Raw genomic sequence first — 19,747 nt, 5'->3', positions numbered from 1 at the left:
ATAAATGAATTATTTATAATACACTCATGTAAAGAGGGGAAAAAAGAATAAAAGAGATAAACTACCTGATAAAAAAAAAATAATCTACAAAAAGAAAGGCGATAAAGAGAGAGGGAGTCTCGTATATATGAACTGTACACTGCACATATGTTAACAACTTTTAATAATTTTCTAAGCGCATATAACACATAAATTAATAAACACATCAATTAATAAGCACATCAATTAATGAACACATAACTTAATAAACACATGCACAAGCTCTAACTAGGAAAAAAAAAAAAAAAATACAAAATTCCATTACTTTCTCCCCTTCCATATTTATTATCATAAAATGAACAGAAGAAATATATGCACACAAATATATATATGTAATCCGCATATATAAGGAGTGTATGGACAGCGTTAAAATAAGTTTATTCTGTACAGAAATGTGTATGAACAATGGGAAACGAAGTACTACACACAATTTTTTTTTTTTTTCCCCTCTACTCAAAATAAATGCATACATATATTATGCGCAAGCATAATAATACTCCATGTTCATAATACAATAAAAACATAAAGTTATACAGTAATATCCACTCCCATATATTTCAACTTCCATTAATTACATTCGCAACCACAGGGGCAGCACCACCAGCAACCCGGATGTATTTTTCATTTACCTTCCGAAAAAATATATGTAGAATTGAAAACAGCAAATAGTTCCTGTGGGGAAACGTCTTCCAAGACAACAGTAAAGAAAGAATTCCCGCGAGGATTAGATGGGTTTCAGTTAACTCAAGATAGTACGGATCAAATTGTGGGAGCCTCGTGTTACATTCATAAAGTGAAAAAAATCACTTCATCTGATGAGAAGTACTGCTACGCGTTGTACTACTTGGTGGGAAGTATATTCCCCACGGAACCGCAATTTTCTGAGCATTTTGCACAATTTATGCAAGGCATGTATGAAAAATTTGGTAGCCTTAAAATTGGACACATATGCACAGATGTGTATCCTGGCATCAGCGAAAACATTTTCAAGAACATGAAATCAGTATTTGACTACACTCAGGACCACTCCACTATAAAAAAATATGTACGAGGTTTCTCGTCTCCAGGGTTGCCATGTGCTGAAAAATATGCTAATTACTTGGATGAAGTCCTTTCAGCCTATGATTATATGTATTTGAAATGTAGAAGTGGAAATGCAGAAAATAGTAAAAGCTGGTGTCAAGAATTCAATAAAATAGTTGCTACACGCAGTCATGATGAACTATTACAATTAAAGTGTTTATTAAAACATACAGATGAATGTCCCACTTTACCTGGAATTATGAACAACATTTCTTATGGAATGTTAACCACCGCATCATTATTAATCACCTTCTTCTTCTACAAGGTAAGAATGATTACAATGATTAAAATGTACAACCATTTCGTTTGCTATATCTCGTCCCATTTACATATACATATATGTATATGTCTACATATGTATATGTGTACTTTTACCTTCCCCTTATTTCTTTATTTTTTCTATTTAGTATATTTCCTTCGTATGGCCAGGAGGACGGAACTCTCCCAAATCTGCTAAAGGTACAGGAAGAAGAAAGAACAAATTATGGAAGAATAACTATGATGACATGCTAACGGATAGTTCAAAAGAAAGTTCATCATTCGATCCGACGGAATATTCTACTACAATGGGTTCAACAATAGATGATAGAACAGATACTTCTACAGTATATACTACTGCAACATCACCATCTACCAACGGAAGAAGAACAAATAATAGAAAAGGACATCAACGAAGACAACAACAACAACAAAGACAAAGAAGGACGAATATTAGTTATCAAAACATGTAACATCTTGATGCTAAAATGGAATGTAGAACACTGAATAAGGAACATTGAATGAAACATTGAATGTACAACATTGTAGTTAATGTGTAATGTTCCTTCTCTCGCCCTCTTCGGATGGGGGTAATATAAATTAACGCAAGGTTTATACAATGTAAAGAAGGAAAAATGACCATTCTTTCCTTTCTTTTACCCCTTCCCTTCTTTTCTTATTTCACCTTTTTGAAACTTAAAACCGAAAAAAAATAAAATAAAATAAAAAAGAAGGAATAACATCGTACTAATTTTTTAAAAGTGTAATATAAATATACACTGTAAAAAAAAAAAATGGGAATAAGATCGCACTAATTTTTTAAAGTGTATTATAAATATACACTGTAAAAAAACAAAAAAGAAGGAAAGGATGTTCTATTGTATGAAATATAATAAGTATTCAAAAAGGGAAGGAAAGAAAGAGAAGAAGGTGTAGAACCTCGGATGGGTTAGAAGGCCTAAGGAAGAGCAAAAGCTCAGTTCGTTGGTTGAATGTAATATTTTCTAATATATATATAGGGATAAGATATTTACATTATGCGCATAAAGAAAGAAAAAGAAAAAAATAAAATAAAATAAAAATAAAATGGAAGGGGGAGTGGGTGGAACGTTCCTTCTTGTACATATATATGAGAACTGTGCACTACATATATATTAGTAATTCTTTAATAATTAATAATAATTTTTTTTTAATAATCCATCCTTTTAAATAATACTAAAATGGAAGTTTTGAATACACAACTGAAAATTTTCACCTAAGGAAAGAAAAATTGCACACATCCCTTATATACGGAGTAATGAAAGTATATAAATAATAACATACATGCTCCTTATGCATATATATAATGCATTATGGTTCCTTTAAGAATTAAGGTATATTATAAAAGAAAGAAAAAATATTTTCAAATACAAATTCACAGAACAAACAGAAAATTTGCATATACAACACTTCCCTCTCCCTCCTTTATATTGAATGTATGAAATAAAACAAAACACAACTTCTAACATATATATAAATTTCACATTATACATACATATATACGCAAAACAGCAGCACAGAGAACAAAAAAAATATGCACATTAGGAAATGGATGCAACAGGAGAGGTATGCATTTTTTCATTCAATATATATGAATACATATATATAACATATATATGTATATATGTGGGACATATATATATGTATGTATACATACATATATATATATTTATATGTATGTATATATATAAATATATATGTGTACTTGCTTACTTACACTTGTAGACCCCATTTTCGGAGCTGTTACCTTCCCATCAAAATTTCTATGAGAAATTCGATGAGAATACACTAAAATATGACGATGTCTGCTCAGGAAAAATGAAGGAGCTCAATAATTTAAAAACTCAGATGGGAACTCATCATGAGGACATTATGGATGCCGCATGTTACGTTCACTCACACCGAATATGAAAAAAAAAGGCTGTTCCAAGGGGAACTCTGCTATTTCCTATATTTCTGGATTGGAGGTTTATTATCTAAAGAATCTGCAAGTGCCAACTTCAAAAATAACCTAAGTGAGATTTGTTCAAAAATGATGGGCAACAAGGTTTTTGGAACTCATGGTTGTAAAGATATATGTGATAAAGTTGACCAAACCCTCTTCAATGATAGAAAAACAGTATTTGATTTCTTATATGACCATACTACTATACGTGCATTATTAAAGAATGGTGGATCGAACGTTGTTAATAAATGTGAACGCTATATCAAAGATGTCAAAGCAGCAAAAGCGAAAGTGGAATCACACTGTGACAATGACGGAAATTCGCATGAATACTGTACAAAATTTCGGTTTGTGAATGGGACCACAATTCAAAGGGCACTATTGCATTTGGAAGATGCATTAACAACTGCAAAGCAAAGAATAGCAGAGGAAGAATCTGCAGCACTCTCTAAAGCCGAAGCAAACCTACGTCAAGCCGTACGTGGTGCCACCACCACTTCTTCCATCTCTTCCATCATCGGCACACTCGGAATGACCGCTGTTCCTTTTTTCTTATATAAGGTACAGTTACTACAACAAAATGTACAAAATATATATATATATGCTCACATCCCTCCCCCACCTTCTCTTTTCCTTGCCTTACACCCCTTTTTTATTTCAGTATGATCTTTTACCTTTTGGGATAAAAAACACCCTCTTTGGACATAATAATAAAAGTAGAAGAAAAGGAAGATCAACATCCCGACAACATCAACAAAAACAACAACAATTGGACGACTCTACCACAGAAAATGCTTCCACAACAATATATGATGATGATGGAACAGAATATTCCACACAATCAGAATATAATGCACCACCACCACCATCTACCAGAACAGTGCGAACACCAAATAGTAGACTACAGCAACAACAGCATGCACCACGAAGAAGAAGGGGGCAAAATCACCAAAATGTAGGTTACCACCGAATGTAATGTACACCCTCCCCCTCCTGAAGGAAGGAAGGGAAGCATAAATAACAGCACGCAAAGTGTAAAAAGTATATAAAGGCAGAATAGGACCTTTCCTCCTTTTTTTTTATTTCCGTTATTCTCTTTCCTATTTCGCTTTACTTTTTAATTTTTCGTTTTTCTTCTTTTTTTTCTAACATTTCTAATTTTTCTTTCCTTTTCTATATTCCTTTTAAGAAAAAAAAAAAAATACAAACAGCGAAAAGAATTATGAAGATAACAACTTGTGGAAAAAAAAAGAAGGAAAAAAAGCAATTACACAAAAATAAAAACTTGTAAAAAAAAAAAAAAAAATATATACATGGGTAGGAAGGAACGAAAAAATTTATTTATTTATTAAATGAAAACTTATTTTTGTTATTAAAATGATAATATATATTTTTGTTATAAAAATGATAATATATTTTTGTTATTAAAATGATAATATATATTTTGTTATAAAAATGATAATATATATTTTGTTATAAAAATGATCATCCATGAAAAAGGAAGGAAAGGAAAGGATATGGGAGTACTATGTATATATACATATATATATATGCTATATGTATGTATTACACAATGCTTGTTAGAAGTTATTTGATTAATTTTTTTTATTAAAAAAAAAACAATTAATCATAAGATAAGAATATATATGTTAACACATTTTTTTTTGGTCCAGCATAAAAATATGTGCGAGCATATTCAACTAAAAGGAGGAAGAACTTAGTATTTACTTATGTGTAACAGTGGTATGGAATATGCATGATTATCTTGAATTATTTATTATATATATAAAAATATATAGGAAGAAACAGCGTACATTTTTAATACAAAAAATCATTGTATACAAAGGAATTACATACCTAAAAACACAAATGGTAAGAATGGTAAGCGCAGAAATTTTTTTGATAATACCAATACAACCAATACAATTCATTCATTCACATTTCCACCATTTTGGAAGAAAAAAAATGTGTATATTATACAGAAAGTAGTATATGTGTATGTGTACACATATATATAATGTTCGACATGTATATCATATAATAATAGTGGAAATGTGTGGATACGTATGGATGTATACGCACACATATTTAAATTCTACATTTTTAGGATACAAGTTCAGGCATATTGCCCTCAGAAGAAATATACGATAAATTCGAAACGAGAAGGGGAGGTTGTACATCCGGGAAAGATCGCCCGAAACGTGATGCCCTGGAGCAGAAGGTGAAAGATTCATCATTGTCATACCCGGTAATTATACCTTTAATCAGTAAAATTGTAGATAACGCCTGTTACGCATGTAACGGAGAAACAGGGGACGACACTTTGTCCGATGTGCAGCGATGTGAATTTTTCTATTATTGGTTAGGTGAAAGAATAAATAAGGGAATTACTCAGACAGGGCCCTCTCTCTCAATGATTATGAAGGCAATTTATAGGGCGCTGCAGCAGTCCCATTTTTGGAATGGGTGCACAAATCAATGCACCAATTTGTACGGAGGTCTTAACAAAGACAGGTTCCCACAGGCTAAAGTACTGTTCGATTGGTACTATAATTATACGACTATATTAAGGAATAAGGAACAGAATTGTCGCAATTATTGCACAGGTAACAAATGCAATACCGCTTACAACACAGCCCATTCAACATACACAACATTAGGTAGAACTTGCGGAAGCAGTGGCGGAGAATCATATTGTACCGATTTTAAGGAGAACCCAAAAGAGAAGCCAGAATATAACCCACCACAGTCATTAGACTGCCCTGCTGCACCAGCACCACAGGTTACTTCCCTTATTTGAAATTTTATAAATATTATAAATACAGTACTCTATACGTAATGTAATAAAGAAATATAAGAAATGTACACGTGATAATATATTAACATCTATGTATACATTCCACTTCCTCCTGTTACCAATTTTATATTTCTTTAGGACGCCGACACAAGTACATTACCTTCACAAAAAATATACAATGCATTAGACCAAGGAGTAGGAACAAGTTGTATACTCAAGGGAAGCAAAGGGAACAGTAGTCAACTGGAAGTACAGCTGAAAGGATCATTATCGCCATACGGAGGGGATAACTGGACTTGGATCAATAAAATTATAAGGAACTACTGTTATGCATGTGAAGGGAGGGGGATGGGGGACAGTTTATCAGATAGTGAACGTTTTGGCTTCTTTTATTATTGGTTAGGTGATAAAATAAATAAGGAACAAATTAAGGGAAGAGGCTCTCTCTCAATGGTTATGGGGCCAATTTATGGACATCTGCAGAATTCCATTTCCGGGTGCACGTGCAATAATATATACCCCAATATTAACAAGGAACGTTTCGAACGAGCTAAAACACTATTTGATTGGTACTATAACTATAGTAAACTGCAGAATAGCGACGAGTGTAGTAAATATTGCACTGAGAACAAATGCCAACAGTCCTTCACGGCAACTCAGAAAGCATATTCGCAGTTAAGTAAAGATTGCCCAGGAACTGGCAATGATAAATATTGTGACAAATTTAAAGCGAACTATAAGAAGGACGGGGAATATGGACAACCTAAGCAATTAACATGCCGCACATCCCCTGCCCAACCTACAGAAAGTCTTATAAGAAGTGACTCTAACACAGGAGATGAACCTCTCAGAAGTGAATCCCAGGAGAATGGAGCAATTCTAGCAGGTCCACCACGTAATGCACCACATAATAATAGCTGCCCAAATAATATATGTATATGTATATATATACATATACCCCATATATATATATACATACATATATATTATAACCCAAATATACGCAACATTTTTAATTTTAGAATGAGCCTCATTATATAATACATAACCCTCCACCTCACTTCCTCCCGTGCTGCCTTATTTTCCTTTAGCAGTTTTACAACCATCTGTAGAACCTACTCAACCCACTCCTCAAGCAGCAGTATCACATCCCGAGGGAAGTAGTCGGGAAGAGGGAGGGCAGGGAGAATCTTCCTCCAGTCGTGGAAGTGCAGCAGCAGCAGCAGCACCAGCGACTCTAAGTAGGATGGCACAGTCCGAAACAACCCCCCTGGGAATGGACAGCAACAACAATTTTCCTACCACTGCCATATCTTCTGGAGCTGCAGCAGCAGTAGCTGTTCCATTAATTGCTTCCTTATTATATAAAGTAAGTACAACCATTACAATTAAAAATATAAATAATAATAATACTAATTATTATTTTTTGTTTCTTTACTTATTTAAAAAATATAAGAATATATATAGAAAATAGACTGTGCTGGACACATGTGACTCTATATATGTGTATGTATATGCATATAAACGTACACATATATATAACATATTGCATGTATATTATTTATCTATATAATATATATATATATATATATATATATATATATATATGTTCTGCACATATTTTAACCCTTTCTTCCTTTTTCAGTATACTTCCTTATTTTCTGACTTACGTAACACTTTTGGAGGAGGAAGTACCAGAAAAAAAAGATCTACCAGGAGCAACTTCAATAACACACTCACAGAAGACAGCTCAACAGTAGCATCCACACTACATTCAGAGGAATCAACCATAGCAGATTCTACACATGGTTCTACCATATATAATAATGATAGGTCACCATCTAACAGCAGAAGAGGAACAAATACTAATAGAAGACAACGGCAACAAAATAGGAATATAGGTTATCAAAATATGTAATGCCCAACCACCCCTAACAAACTTCCTTCCACCTAACAACCCACCTACCACCCTACCACCTAACACAACCTTTCCTTCCACCAGCCACCCGTAACAAACTTCCTTCCACCCTAACAACCCACCTACCCACGAACCACACCACTCCCCTCTAATTTTAGGAGGGGCAGCAGTATAAGTGGATTATATGCGGTTGTTGTTCCCATAATCCCTTATGGAACATTTCGTCCAGGGCATTTGCTCCTGTAGAGGCCTAAATAATAATAATAATAATATAGGTCGCGACATCGCAACAATTATTATTTGCACAAATGAATAAATGAACTGTACAAATAACAGTCATCCACCCATATTATAGCCCAAATAGAAAACTTTCAACATGTATAATATATGTACTGAGTAGAAAGAGGATTGTATCCCTTTAAGCCCCCTCCCCCCCGTTTGGAATTCCTATGCATTCCTATGAAAAAGGACAAAAAAAAGGAGGAAAAAAGGAAAAAATACATTCCTTTATGGAATAAAAATGTGCACAAAAAAAAAGAAAAAAAAGGGGTGGGGAAGGAAGAATGCGGGTTAACTCAAATAGCACACCATGTATTCTTTTTTTTTTTTTTAATATAAATAAGTTTATTTATGGTGTACTCTCAGTGTGGAGGAGAAGAGGAGGAAAAATGTGTTCCCCTTACATATATAAACTGTATAATACATATATGTATGTATATTAGAAGAAAATTTTGAATAATTCCTTCTGTTTGAATAAATAATAATAAAATATAGGTAAACAATGCCAAATATAATTTCTCCTGCCAGAACAGGAGAAAATTCTACTCTTCCCCCCCTTTTTATGTATACATAATAATGGAATATGGTATAAATAGTAACATGATATACTGTTACAAATAATCATACGCACATCAACAATGTAATAAACAGAAATAGAAGGAATGTAAAGAAAATAAACGAATAAAGGGATGTGTTCCAGGAGGCGTGGCTTACATTTTTTTTTTACTTTCTCCCCTTTTATATCGAAATCTGTTGTTCTTTTTTTTTTTTTTATTCTTATTTCACTACAATTGTACATAACGATTTGTTTGGAATTCATATATATATAATACATTACCATCCATGTGAAATTTTGAACAAGGTGTGTATTCTATTCGTATGTATAGTAGGAGTAGAAATTTTTAACATGCATACACAGTTGTACATAGTAATAATCCGAAGAAGCTTATGTGCAAGCGAGCACAGAGAGAAGAAAAGAAGTTCCTTGTACACACACATATATATATGTGTACATTCTGCATGAATATATATAAATAGGAAGCACATTTTAAATATAAATTCATTATAAAAAGAGGAATATACATATATACATAGAAATGTACAATTGAACCATGGTGATCGGGTTTGGAGTACTGCACAATATTCCCCACTAAAAAATGAATATATGAATACTGTACATGTAATTTTTCATATAAATTTCTGTGAAAAATAAAAATACACATGTATACTCTTTCAATGACATTTATAGGGAAGCAATGGACCTAAATTATTTTCAGAATGGATATATGATATGCTCAAGGAGGGTGGCGGTCACGCGATGTCTCGTGTTTTATCTGGTCAATTGGAAGGAAAGTTAAGTGCATATTCTGAAGTTAAGGGGTATGCGGACACAATTGCGAGCGCCTGTTACTTTCTATCAAAAGTAGGAAATAACAATCCAACGGACAATACACCCTGTTATTTCTTTTATTATTGGTTGGGGAAAATATTATTTGACAAACTAACAGGTAGTCAAGTTCCGGATTTAATGAATATAATTTACACAGCTTGGAAAAGATCCAATTTAGGAATTAGTTGTATAATTAAGAACATTCATGATACTGATAAGAGTGTTTTCGAGCAGAATAAAAAAAAATTCGACCTTAGTCAAGACTACCACCCCAAACAAGACCAACTGAAGAATTATTATGAACTCTGTGATAGTGGCTATAAACAGATAGCAGGCCGAGGAACTGCCCCAACCGTTCCTAATAATGTACAACAACAATGTAAAAGTGATAATGGTGGTTCATACTGTAAGAAATTTAGAACGAAATATAGTAGTTCCTGCAATCTGGGGGATTCATCAAAATTAACGTGCACAATAGTGGAGAAACCGCAAATTGAAACACATATGAAGAATCAAAATCTGCAGGAGGGAGCAGAATCCCACAATGATGGTACACCACAACATAGGGACTCCGAAGTGGAAATTCCTCCTTCCACCCCCACTGCAACCATTGCAGTTCCTTCTGCAATTGCCACATTAGGAATAGGAATACCAACAGTTCTTTTCTTTTTATATAAGGTAAGTATAATTATCATAGAGCTATATATATATATATAAATGTTTATATACATATACGGACATATATATATATACGTATATGTCTGTATATATGGCCGTATATATATGCACATATACGTGTATATATACATACATATATATATGTATATGTGTATATATGTATGTGTATATATATAAGTATATATATATGGACATATATACATATATGTATATATACCTTATATATATATATTTATATAACTACACATTTTTATGTCCTTCCCGCATGTCCTTACACCCTAACGCCCTAACATCTTTCATTCAGTATGATCTTTTGCCTTCTGGCATAATAAACATGTTCTTTGGGAACAATAGCAGTAATAGAAACAGAAGAGGGAAAAGGAGATCCACTGGACGCAACTTTGATAGGCTTACGGAATACACAACGGAAGGAAGTTCCACAATAGAAGGTTCTTCCACAACAGATTATTCCACAGCATCAGAATTGGATGTGCAGTCTACAAGAGCAGGAACAACGAATACGACAAATAATAATAATACTCCACCAGGTCATCATCACAGGAAGAACAAAAATATACGTTATCAACGTATGTAATAAAACACAACACAATACACACATTGTGTGTTGAATGTAACAACACACATTGAATGTAATGTAACATACACGTTATATATGGAATGTAATACATAACACACATATTGACACATTGTGTATGGAATGTGGAACACACAACACAACACACATTGTGGAATGTAACACACAATACACGCATATACCTATGCCATGAAGGAGTTACAATATATTTTCTTTAAAAAAAAGGGAAAAAAAAAATAAAAGGAAAAAGAGAGGGGAAGCAAGAACAAATTATTATTATTATTATTATTATTAGTAGTAGTAGTATTATATATTATTATAACAGGACGATCGTAAACAGAGAGGGGGGGGAAGGATATACTACAATATATTATTAGGGTGTTGTGTGTGTGTGTGTGTGTGGAACACATTCCCTTGCATTCACAATTCAATATAGATCCTTTTTGTATTGTACCCTTGTGTATTTTCATTATGAGCTCTCATCCTTCTTATTATGTGTATAACTGAAGGTGTACGCACATATATACAGAAGAACTGAAGGGAGAAGTACCCTGTAGATGAGGTGTACAATATTTATTAATAATTTTTTAATAAGGCCATTCTTCAAATAACAGTAAAGCATGAACTACAATATATCACATGATAAAATTTTCTATTAAAAAAAAAAAAGGGGGGGAAGGTGTACTATGTATTATATGTATACATATATATATATATCTGTGGAACTGCACATAAAAAAATTAATTACTTTTTTTTTTGTCCAAAAAGGGGAAAAAGAAGAGGGAGGAAAAAATGTTCATGCACCTTCTATGTATTATGCAATAATTATAAGGAAGGTAAAAAAAAATCTAAATATAATACTTTAAAAAAGCATAATTACCATCCAATAATATAGTGCATGGGTGCGGAATGTTTAGGAAGAGTGTATATGCAGAATGAAGAAGAATTTTGATTCTGTTTCTTCTTCTTCTTCATTTTACCATTTTAACATATTTCTTCATATACTTTTCTTCCTGAACTATATGTGAACATATATAATAAGTTCATATACGTATATAATAAATTCGACACATACATATGTAATAAGTTCATATACATATATATAATAAGTTCGACACATACATATATATATATAATATGGTACTATAGTTACTTTGAAGAAATTGAAACATTCTGTGCATTGCGCTATTGGATTAGAAGAACAGGAAAAATAAATAAGTAAAAATATTTGACATGTTCATGCATATTCATAATCATTCTGCAGAATAAGCGAGCGTAAATTCCTGTACATTTGCACAATTTGCACATGAACGCATGCATGTGTACATTCTGTATGAATACATATATAAAGGACAACACACATTCTTAGTATAAATTTTTTTTTTTTTTTATGTAGAAGTAGTTGCACATTTCCACATATGCACATGTGAACACACACACATAAACAGAAGAACACATATGAACAACAATGACCGTAAGAAATAAAAAAAAAAAGCATTAAACATTCATCCTCATACTGAAAAGAGGGCAATATATGTATGGAATATACATATATATATATATATACATATGTATATATGTATATATGGGTATATTTATATGCATGTATGTGCATCACACTATCCACCCCCCCATGCCAATTATATTTATAGAATCTGAATTTAAGAGAATTACCGTCGAAGGCAGCATATGCTGCATTTGACGCAGGATGGGGTCCTTATAGTGGATCCTGCGATTGGCTCAATAGTACAAAGACTGCACTGGAAAGTGCACTTGGTGGGCACGAAAGTGTCCAAAGTTATATAGAAAAAATTTCAAAAGCATGGTGCATTGTGCAGAATTCAGAGGGAAAGCGCTTAGCCTACAGTCCATATTGTATTCCCTTCTATTATTGGTTAGGTAATATATTATTCAACACATTAAGTGGCGTTGTTGAATCACCTCTCGAAATTATGAAAAAAATCTATGAAAAGCTAAATGAAGTTCCCAATAATAAAGATAAGTGTGAAATTATATATGAACTTAGTGACAAGGACACTTTCAATGAAATGAAAGCAGTATATGAATATTCTCAAGACCAGTATAAAATAAAACAACAACTAAAGAAAACCAGTAAAGAGTGCACTTTAACATATCAAAAACACCTACAAAACAGTGTTTCAGCTTACAACTCATTAAATACAAAATGTGGAAGTTCTACGGATACTAGCATTAGGTACTGTGAAACTTTCAAGAGACAATATAAAACACAACTTTTTGATGGGGATAAACTATCACAATTAACATGCAATATCATATCCGAGGAGGAACCCGCACATACTGTGGAACAACCACTATCACAGTCTCCCATTAATCTAATCACCACAGGAAGTAACACCCCTATCATTACCCCTATTATCTCTTCTTCCTTAGCTGCAATAGGATTACCAGCAGTTGCCGCCTTCTTCCTTTACAAAGTAAGGAATAACTACAATTACTATTATAATAGAGCTATATATATACACATATATATACATATATGTATGTGGACATATATACATATATGTATATATGTATATGTCTTTCCCCCACCCTCTCTTTTCCCTTTAACAATTTTCAGTATAATCTTTTACCCACCTGGATCAGTAAAAAATTTAAGGGAGGTAGTAATAGAAGCACAGGAAGGAGATCCGCCATCGGAAAAAACTTCGATGCGTTCACAGAAGGTGATTCTTCTACTGAATACTCCACAGAAAATTCAACGCTGGGTTCAGCAATGGACAGTTCCATAGGAATTTTAACTGAATACAATAGAAGAGGACGAAGGCCACCACCAACAAATGGAGGAAGAGCAAATACTAATAATAGGCGACCACAGAAAAATATAGCTTATCAGAACATGTAACATCACATCGCATATAATGTCGCATGTAGAATATGTACCTTTATTAATTATGAAGTAAGGTGTGTGTATGCAATGTGCGCACTCTGAAAAATTATACTTGGCTGACATATAATGTCTCTCCCCCAAGGAAGTATAACGACATATAGTAGTTCATATAGAAAAGACGAATATGTTGGCATATATATACATAAGTAGTGCATGCATACATAAGTAGTACCTGCATACATAAGTGGGAAATATGTGCACACTCATACGTCCATACGACGTTCATACACCGTTAATGTATAAATGTAATATGTGTACAATGTTTCCTTCCTATATGATTGTCCACATATATGTATATAGTGTACACACACCCTCCTAAGGGAAATATAATATAAAGTTAATACCTAACGAATATGGAAATATTTTACATAATATACACTTAAACTATAATAGCAAAGTATGGTACATACTCCCCAAAGAATGACATAGTTTTTGCTACTGCACTACGCACTTTGCAATACTTTTAATTTTATACTCAAAAAGGGGGGGAGTGTTTAGTGTGGGGGAGTGTCTGTGGGATCGTGGTAGGTGGGTTGCTGTATTGGGAAGCTCATTATTTTATATGTGTATACAACACATTATTTTTTTGCTCAATGTGATTATGAATTCTACTTCCTTACGTTAAATATTCTGTAATGAATTCCTTCCTATACACAATAACGTATAATAATAATGCAGGGGCACATATAATTATTATGTACATAAAAATAAAAGCAGTTCTGTGTAATTTAACAGTACAGAATGTAAAACTGGAATCATAATATAAAAGTACTCTGATCACCATGTATTTCTATGAATATTTCTTACATTGCTACTACATCTTATACATTTCATGCAATACAAAAAGGAAGAAAGGAGAAAGGGCACATTAATATGTATGAAGTATAATGTTAAATAAAAAAGAAGAAAGGGAATAGGAATAGCTCAAAAATAGTACACAATGCACATAGATATATATATACTATGTGAATGAGCCATTTATGGTGCATTAATAAGTAAGAAGGGGAAAAAAAAAAAAAAAAAGGACAATTACCATAACTGAACAATCATAAATGTAATGAAAAACAAGGAAAGGTGTACACTGCAAGAAAGTATTATTATAAGAATATACATAAAATTCTTCCTACAATACACAGAAAATTAGTACGTTTTTTTTTACATATTATAGGCCCTTCCCTCCCCTTCCTTTAATAATATTCCATAAATACGTACGTTCCTATTTATGCTTTAAATATATAAGTATAATAATTTAATGCATATATATATACAGTACGTTATCAGTATTTTGAACAATTGAAGAATGTGCAGTATCAGTGGGGGGGCTCAGAATTTAGTACTCATGTGTATGAAGGGAGCGGAATGTATCTATATTTGTTCTGTACAAATGTATGAAAAATTTTAAGGGGAGTCTATTATATTCAGAAATGTATATAAAAAATGGTGCAGGAAACAACAGGAACACTAACGGTTACTTCACACTAAAAGAATGGATATATATGTATTATTCATATTATATTACATTTTTGGCCCAATGGAAACCTAGGAACACGTGGAAACATATATTCTACCAACTATACCTATAGAAGGAAGATTTAGCAAAATTACCTTCGTATAAAGAATTCTACAGTAAGTTCAATGACGGCTGCGGTGGTTGTGACAGAGAATCTTGGGTCCAAGGCTTGAAGGAGAATTTCGATGGACAGCATACCAGTATTAGCAAACATACGGATAAAATTAAAAACACATGGTGTTGTGTTTCCAAAATGGACAAAAGCGGACAACCACTCTATGGTCAACGTTGTAATTTCCTATACTATTGGATAGGGGACTTCCTATTCCGGAATGTGGAAGATGCTACCATGGTTCCGGTCACTTTAAGTTTGATCTGTAGAAATATAAAGACTACGTATCTGAGTGAAAGGCACGGACTTATTTGTGAAACTACTGAAAAAGAACTTTTCAATAATAGAAAACTGATATTTGATTATTGGCAAGACTATAAAACTATACAATCGCTTATGAAGAGTAGTGATTCCAATTGTAATGCGACATATGGCAGCTACTTACAAAGCATTGTCGCAGCATATAATTCTGTGAATGCAAATTGTACGGATCCTGCAAATAGCAAAGGTCCATATTGTACCAAATTTCAAGAAATGTTTAATGGTGGCGGAATCCCGAAGCCATCAGAACTCATATGTGCTGAAGAGCATTCAGAGAAATCTTCAACGCAGCACCATAGTGGACATCCTGAATTAGGAGCTGCTCCAATCGTATCATCTGCACTTGCTACCACCATTGGAATTGGCACCGCCATTGTTTTTTATTTGTATAAGGTAATTGTAATGAATATTATATTCAAAATATAAATAATAGTAGCGAAGTTATTAATAATTTTCTTTTGTCTATGTGTAAAAAAAAATTACTATAAGGAGCAGTGAGCTGTAATATATATGCATTTTATATTTGTTCTCGTTTCTTCTTTCCTTCTTTCCACTTCTTTTATTTTATTTTTTAGTATAACCTCCTACCTGATTGGTTAAATAGTCATTTTAAAGGAGGAAGAAGGAACAGCAGAAGAGAAAGAAGATCAGTTGATCATCATTTTGATGTGTTTACGAACGACGACTCAACAACAGTAGGTTCCACAACATTCCACTCGTCAACAACAGCTGATTCAACAGACTTATCCACAACAAATGCATCTACTATATATAGCAGACCACTCGCAGGAAAGAATAATAAACAGAGACGGAGGAAAAATATAGGTTACCATCCTTAGGTAAAGAAGAGGGCGGGTTACCACCATACTTCCTAAGTAAAAAAAGGTTACCCTTTCCTTCTTAGGTAAGAAAAAAAAGAAAAAAAGGACGGGAGTTAACACCATTCTTCCTAGGTAAAGAAATGTTAGTTACCATCCTTAAGTAAAGGAGGGGTTACCCCTTCCTTCCTTAGACCACCTCCTTCCTTTTCTTCTTATAAGAAGAAAGAAAAGGAAGGGTTGAGCATGTGCACATACATGATTATACATAGTCATACATGATCATGTATAATCAAGCATGATTATCTATAATCATGTATGATAGCGCGTGTGGAACGCCATAATTATTAATAAGAAATAGAAAAAAAAATATATGAAAAAAATAAGGAAGGGTGAGAGAAAAGGGAAAGTAGAACAGAGTGTTTTGTAATAATTTTAATAATATACACTTTCTATTTACTACATATTGACCCTTATAAGCATTTAGAAGGAGAAGGATGCTCCTGGTACATAAACTACACTGCATACCTGTGATTACAATTTTTAAATTAAGCCCTTTAAAGTAAGAGTGAAAATGAAATAATTTAAAATTACAAGCTAAAAATCTCTATCTCTGGAAAAATTTTGCACTCCTTTGAACAAAATAATTAGGGCAGCTTAATAGTAATATATTGTTACAAATAATCACTTATAATGGATTATTGTAGTACATTCAATAAAGGAAGCAAGGAAGCAACGATATGAGAGAAAAGAAAGTTTAAATCATCCATTCCTTCCCCTTACATTCGATTTTATTTTTTTACTGTGAAACATGTGTTAGTATTCCTGCCTTAATTATGTGTATAGGGTAACTTTGTGCATATATATATGGAATGTGCTGTCATTCCTTAAGAAATTTAACAATGTGACATTATTGAATAAAGAAGAATAAAATTTTAATATTTATACATAATGATAATGGGGAAGGGCTTGCAAAAAGTTCCTTGCACACACACATATTTATTTGTTCTGCATGAACATATATATAGAGAACACACATGCTTATCATAAATTCACATTATATATAGTAAAGTGCATGAACCATGCCAGATGACGGACGAACATTAACGGTTAACTAACTACTACTACTTCTTTTTCCTCATTATTCAAAGTAATGTGGATAAATACATATTATTCACATAATATTCAATATATAGCACAATGAAAACGTGATGGACCATGGGGGACGTGTATATTTTATTCATTCTTAATTACATTTACAGGTGAGTGATTTAAATGATTTACCATCAAGGGAAAAGTACTCTACATTCGATAAATTCCAGGGTACATATAAGAGTTCTTATAATTTCAAGAATGGAACAGAAGAAAAATTAATCGGAAATGGCTATACGGAAAATGAGGCTAATAAGATTATGGACGCCTGGAGCTATACATATCTGTACGCAATTGGGGATTCATACAATAATGAATGGTGTTATTGGTTTTATTATTGGTTAGGGGATATATTATGGGGGAAGACAGAAGACCCTGAATTATTTTCTCATCGTATGAATAAGACATATAATGCACTGAAGAATCCAAGTTCTCTTATTAATTGTGAACTTATTCACAACACTATTATTGCAAAGGAATTTTTTTATCAAATGAAAAAAACATATGAGTTTTTTAAGGACCGTGATAAGATACGAGACCAGTTAAGTTCCCATAAATACAGGTGTACTCCAGAATATGCACGTTACCTGCAAAATACTGTTGCAGAATATGCGGCTGTGCGTAATCATTGTAGGCAAAAGGAGGAGGATGCATTCTGCAAGAAGTTCCAGGGAGAATTCGGAGTAGGGAAATATGAAGAAGTGGCAAAGTTCAAATGCGCAAGCGTGCACAGAAGTGGTGGCACCACACCCTACGCGGACGCATTACAGTATAAAGGGAAAGTGACTTCCCCTGGAAGTAATAGCACTATTACCGCTACTGCTGTCTCATCTGCCGCAGTTGGACTACTAGGTGTCCCATTGGTCAGTGCCCTTCTATATAAGGTAATTATAGTTATAATTTATAATTATAATTACAACCATTATTCCCCCTACGATTAGAAAAAAAAAATATATATATAAGCATACCTATATACATACATATATGTACTCATATATTTACATACCCCATATATATATATATATATATATATAGGTATATATGTATATATTTTTATATATATATATGTACGTATATGTCTACATAATACACATACCTTTCTTCCCCTTCTCTTCCTCTTTATTAGTACAATCTTTCACGTGATTGGATCCACAACCAATTTGGAAACAACAACAGCAGAAGTAGACGGAACGCAAGAAAAAAGAAAAGAACATCAAGAATAAAACATCAATTCGACACTTCTACAGAAACTTCTTCCACACTATATTCAACAGTGGACACTTCTACAGACTTGTCCACAACAGATGGAGCATCTACTATACATAGTGGACCACCACTCAGAAGAACAAGAGCAGCAAATAATAATAGAAGAGAAGGAGGAAGAAATGAAAACAGGAAAAACATTAGTTATCAAAGTATGTAATATGTTCTTCCCTCCCCTCCCTCACTAAGTGAGTGACAAACACTCCCTCCACTAAGTAACAACTTCTACCATGACAAACTCCACACTAAGAGTGTGACAAACACACTCCCTCACTAAATGTAACAAATACTCAACACTAAATGTAAACTGCACAGTTTGACTCCACCAAGTGTAACAAACACTCCCTCCACTAAGTGTAAACTTACACTAATGAACTTTACAGTTTCACTCCACTAAGTGTGACAACCTCCACTAAATAAACTACACACTTTGACTGCATTAAGTGTAACAAACAAACACTCCCTGGCTAAGTGTAAACTGCACATTTTGACTCCACTAAGTGTAACAACCTCCACTAAATAAACTACACACTTTGACTGCATTAAGTGTAACAAACAAACACTCCCTGGCTAAGTGTAAACTGCACATTTTGACTCCACTAAGTGTGACAAACTACCTAC

The 19,747-nt window shown here is 33.1% G+C and overlaps 7 protein-coding genes across 7 annotated transcripts; all 7 read left to right on the top strand.

The window, feature by feature from the left end:
* Positions 1-444: 444 nt before the first annotated feature.
* On the top strand, positions 445-1,887 carry PCOAH_00012890 (KIR-like protein; the record flags this gene model as incomplete). Its single annotated transcript, XM_020058098.1, has 3 exons — positions 445-456; positions 629-1,387; positions 1,729-1,887. 3 exons carry the CDS (start codon positions 445-447, stop codon positions 1,885-1,887), a joined length of 930 nt encoding a protein of 309 aa, XP_019913644.1.
* Positions 1,888-3,280: 1,393 nt separating this feature from the next.
* On the top strand, positions 3,281-4,323 carry PCOAH_00012880 (KIR protein; the record flags this gene model as incomplete). Its single annotated transcript, XM_020058097.1, has 2 exons — positions 3,281-3,845; positions 4,082-4,323. 2 exons carry the CDS (start codon positions 3,281-3,283, stop codon positions 4,321-4,323), a joined length of 807 nt encoding a protein of 268 aa, XP_019913873.1.
* A 1,454-nt stretch (positions 4,324-5,777) lies between these two features.
* PCOAH_00012870 (KIR protein) lies at positions 5,778-8,079 on the top strand (the record flags this gene model as incomplete). The annotated part of the gene is made up of 4 exons (XM_020058096.1): positions 5,778-6,146; positions 6,300-7,056; positions 7,256-7,402; positions 7,847-8,079. The coding sequence occupies 4 exons, from the start codon at positions 5,778-5,780 to the stop codon at positions 8,077-8,079; spliced, it is 1,506 nt and encodes a 501-aa protein (XP_019913864.1).
* Positions 8,080-9,649: 1,570 nt separating this feature from the next.
* Positions 9,650-11,021, top strand: PCOAH_00012860 (Uncharacterized protein; the record flags this gene model as incomplete). Its single annotated transcript, XM_020058095.1, has 2 exons — positions 9,650-10,426; positions 10,731-11,021. The coding sequence occupies 2 exons, from the start codon at positions 9,650-9,652 to the stop codon at positions 11,019-11,021; spliced, it is 1,068 nt and encodes a 355-aa protein (XP_019913903.1).
* A 1,468-nt stretch (positions 11,022-12,489) lies between these two features.
* PCOAH_00012850 (KIR protein) lies at positions 12,490-13,905 on the top strand (the record flags this gene model as incomplete). The annotated part of the gene is made up of 3 exons (XM_020058094.1): positions 12,490-12,495; positions 12,674-13,477; positions 13,621-13,905. The coding sequence occupies 3 exons, from the start codon at positions 12,490-12,492 to the stop codon at positions 13,903-13,905; spliced, it is 1,095 nt and encodes a 364-aa protein (XP_019913802.1).
* Positions 13,906-15,387: 1,482 nt separating this feature from the next.
* PCOAH_00012840 (Variable surface protein Vir7-like protein) lies at positions 15,388-16,319 on the top strand (the record flags this gene model as incomplete). The annotated part of the gene is made up of 2 exons (XM_020058093.1): positions 15,388-15,417; positions 15,534-16,319. The coding sequence occupies 2 exons, from the start codon at positions 15,388-15,390 to the stop codon at positions 16,317-16,319; spliced, it is 816 nt and encodes a 271-aa protein (XP_019913835.1).
* Positions 16,320-17,793: 1,474 nt separating this feature from the next.
* Positions 17,794-18,804, top strand: PCOAH_00012830 (Variable surface protein Vir7-like; the record flags this gene model as incomplete). Its single annotated transcript, XM_020058092.1, has 2 exons — positions 17,794-17,820; positions 17,974-18,804. 2 exons carry the CDS (start codon positions 17,794-17,796, stop codon positions 18,802-18,804), a joined length of 858 nt encoding a protein of 285 aa, XP_019913726.1.
* Between the last annotated feature and the right edge of the window lie 943 nt (positions 18,805-19,747).

The sequence above is a fragment of the Plasmodium coatneyi genome, chromosome 6 (assembly GCF_001680005.1).
Source record: "Plasmodium coatneyi strain Hackeri chromosome 6, complete sequence".
NCBI lineage: Eukaryota > Apicomplexa > Aconoidasida > Haemosporida > Plasmodiidae > Plasmodium > Plasmodium coatneyi.
This window is presented reverse-complemented; position numbering and strand designations above follow the sequence as displayed.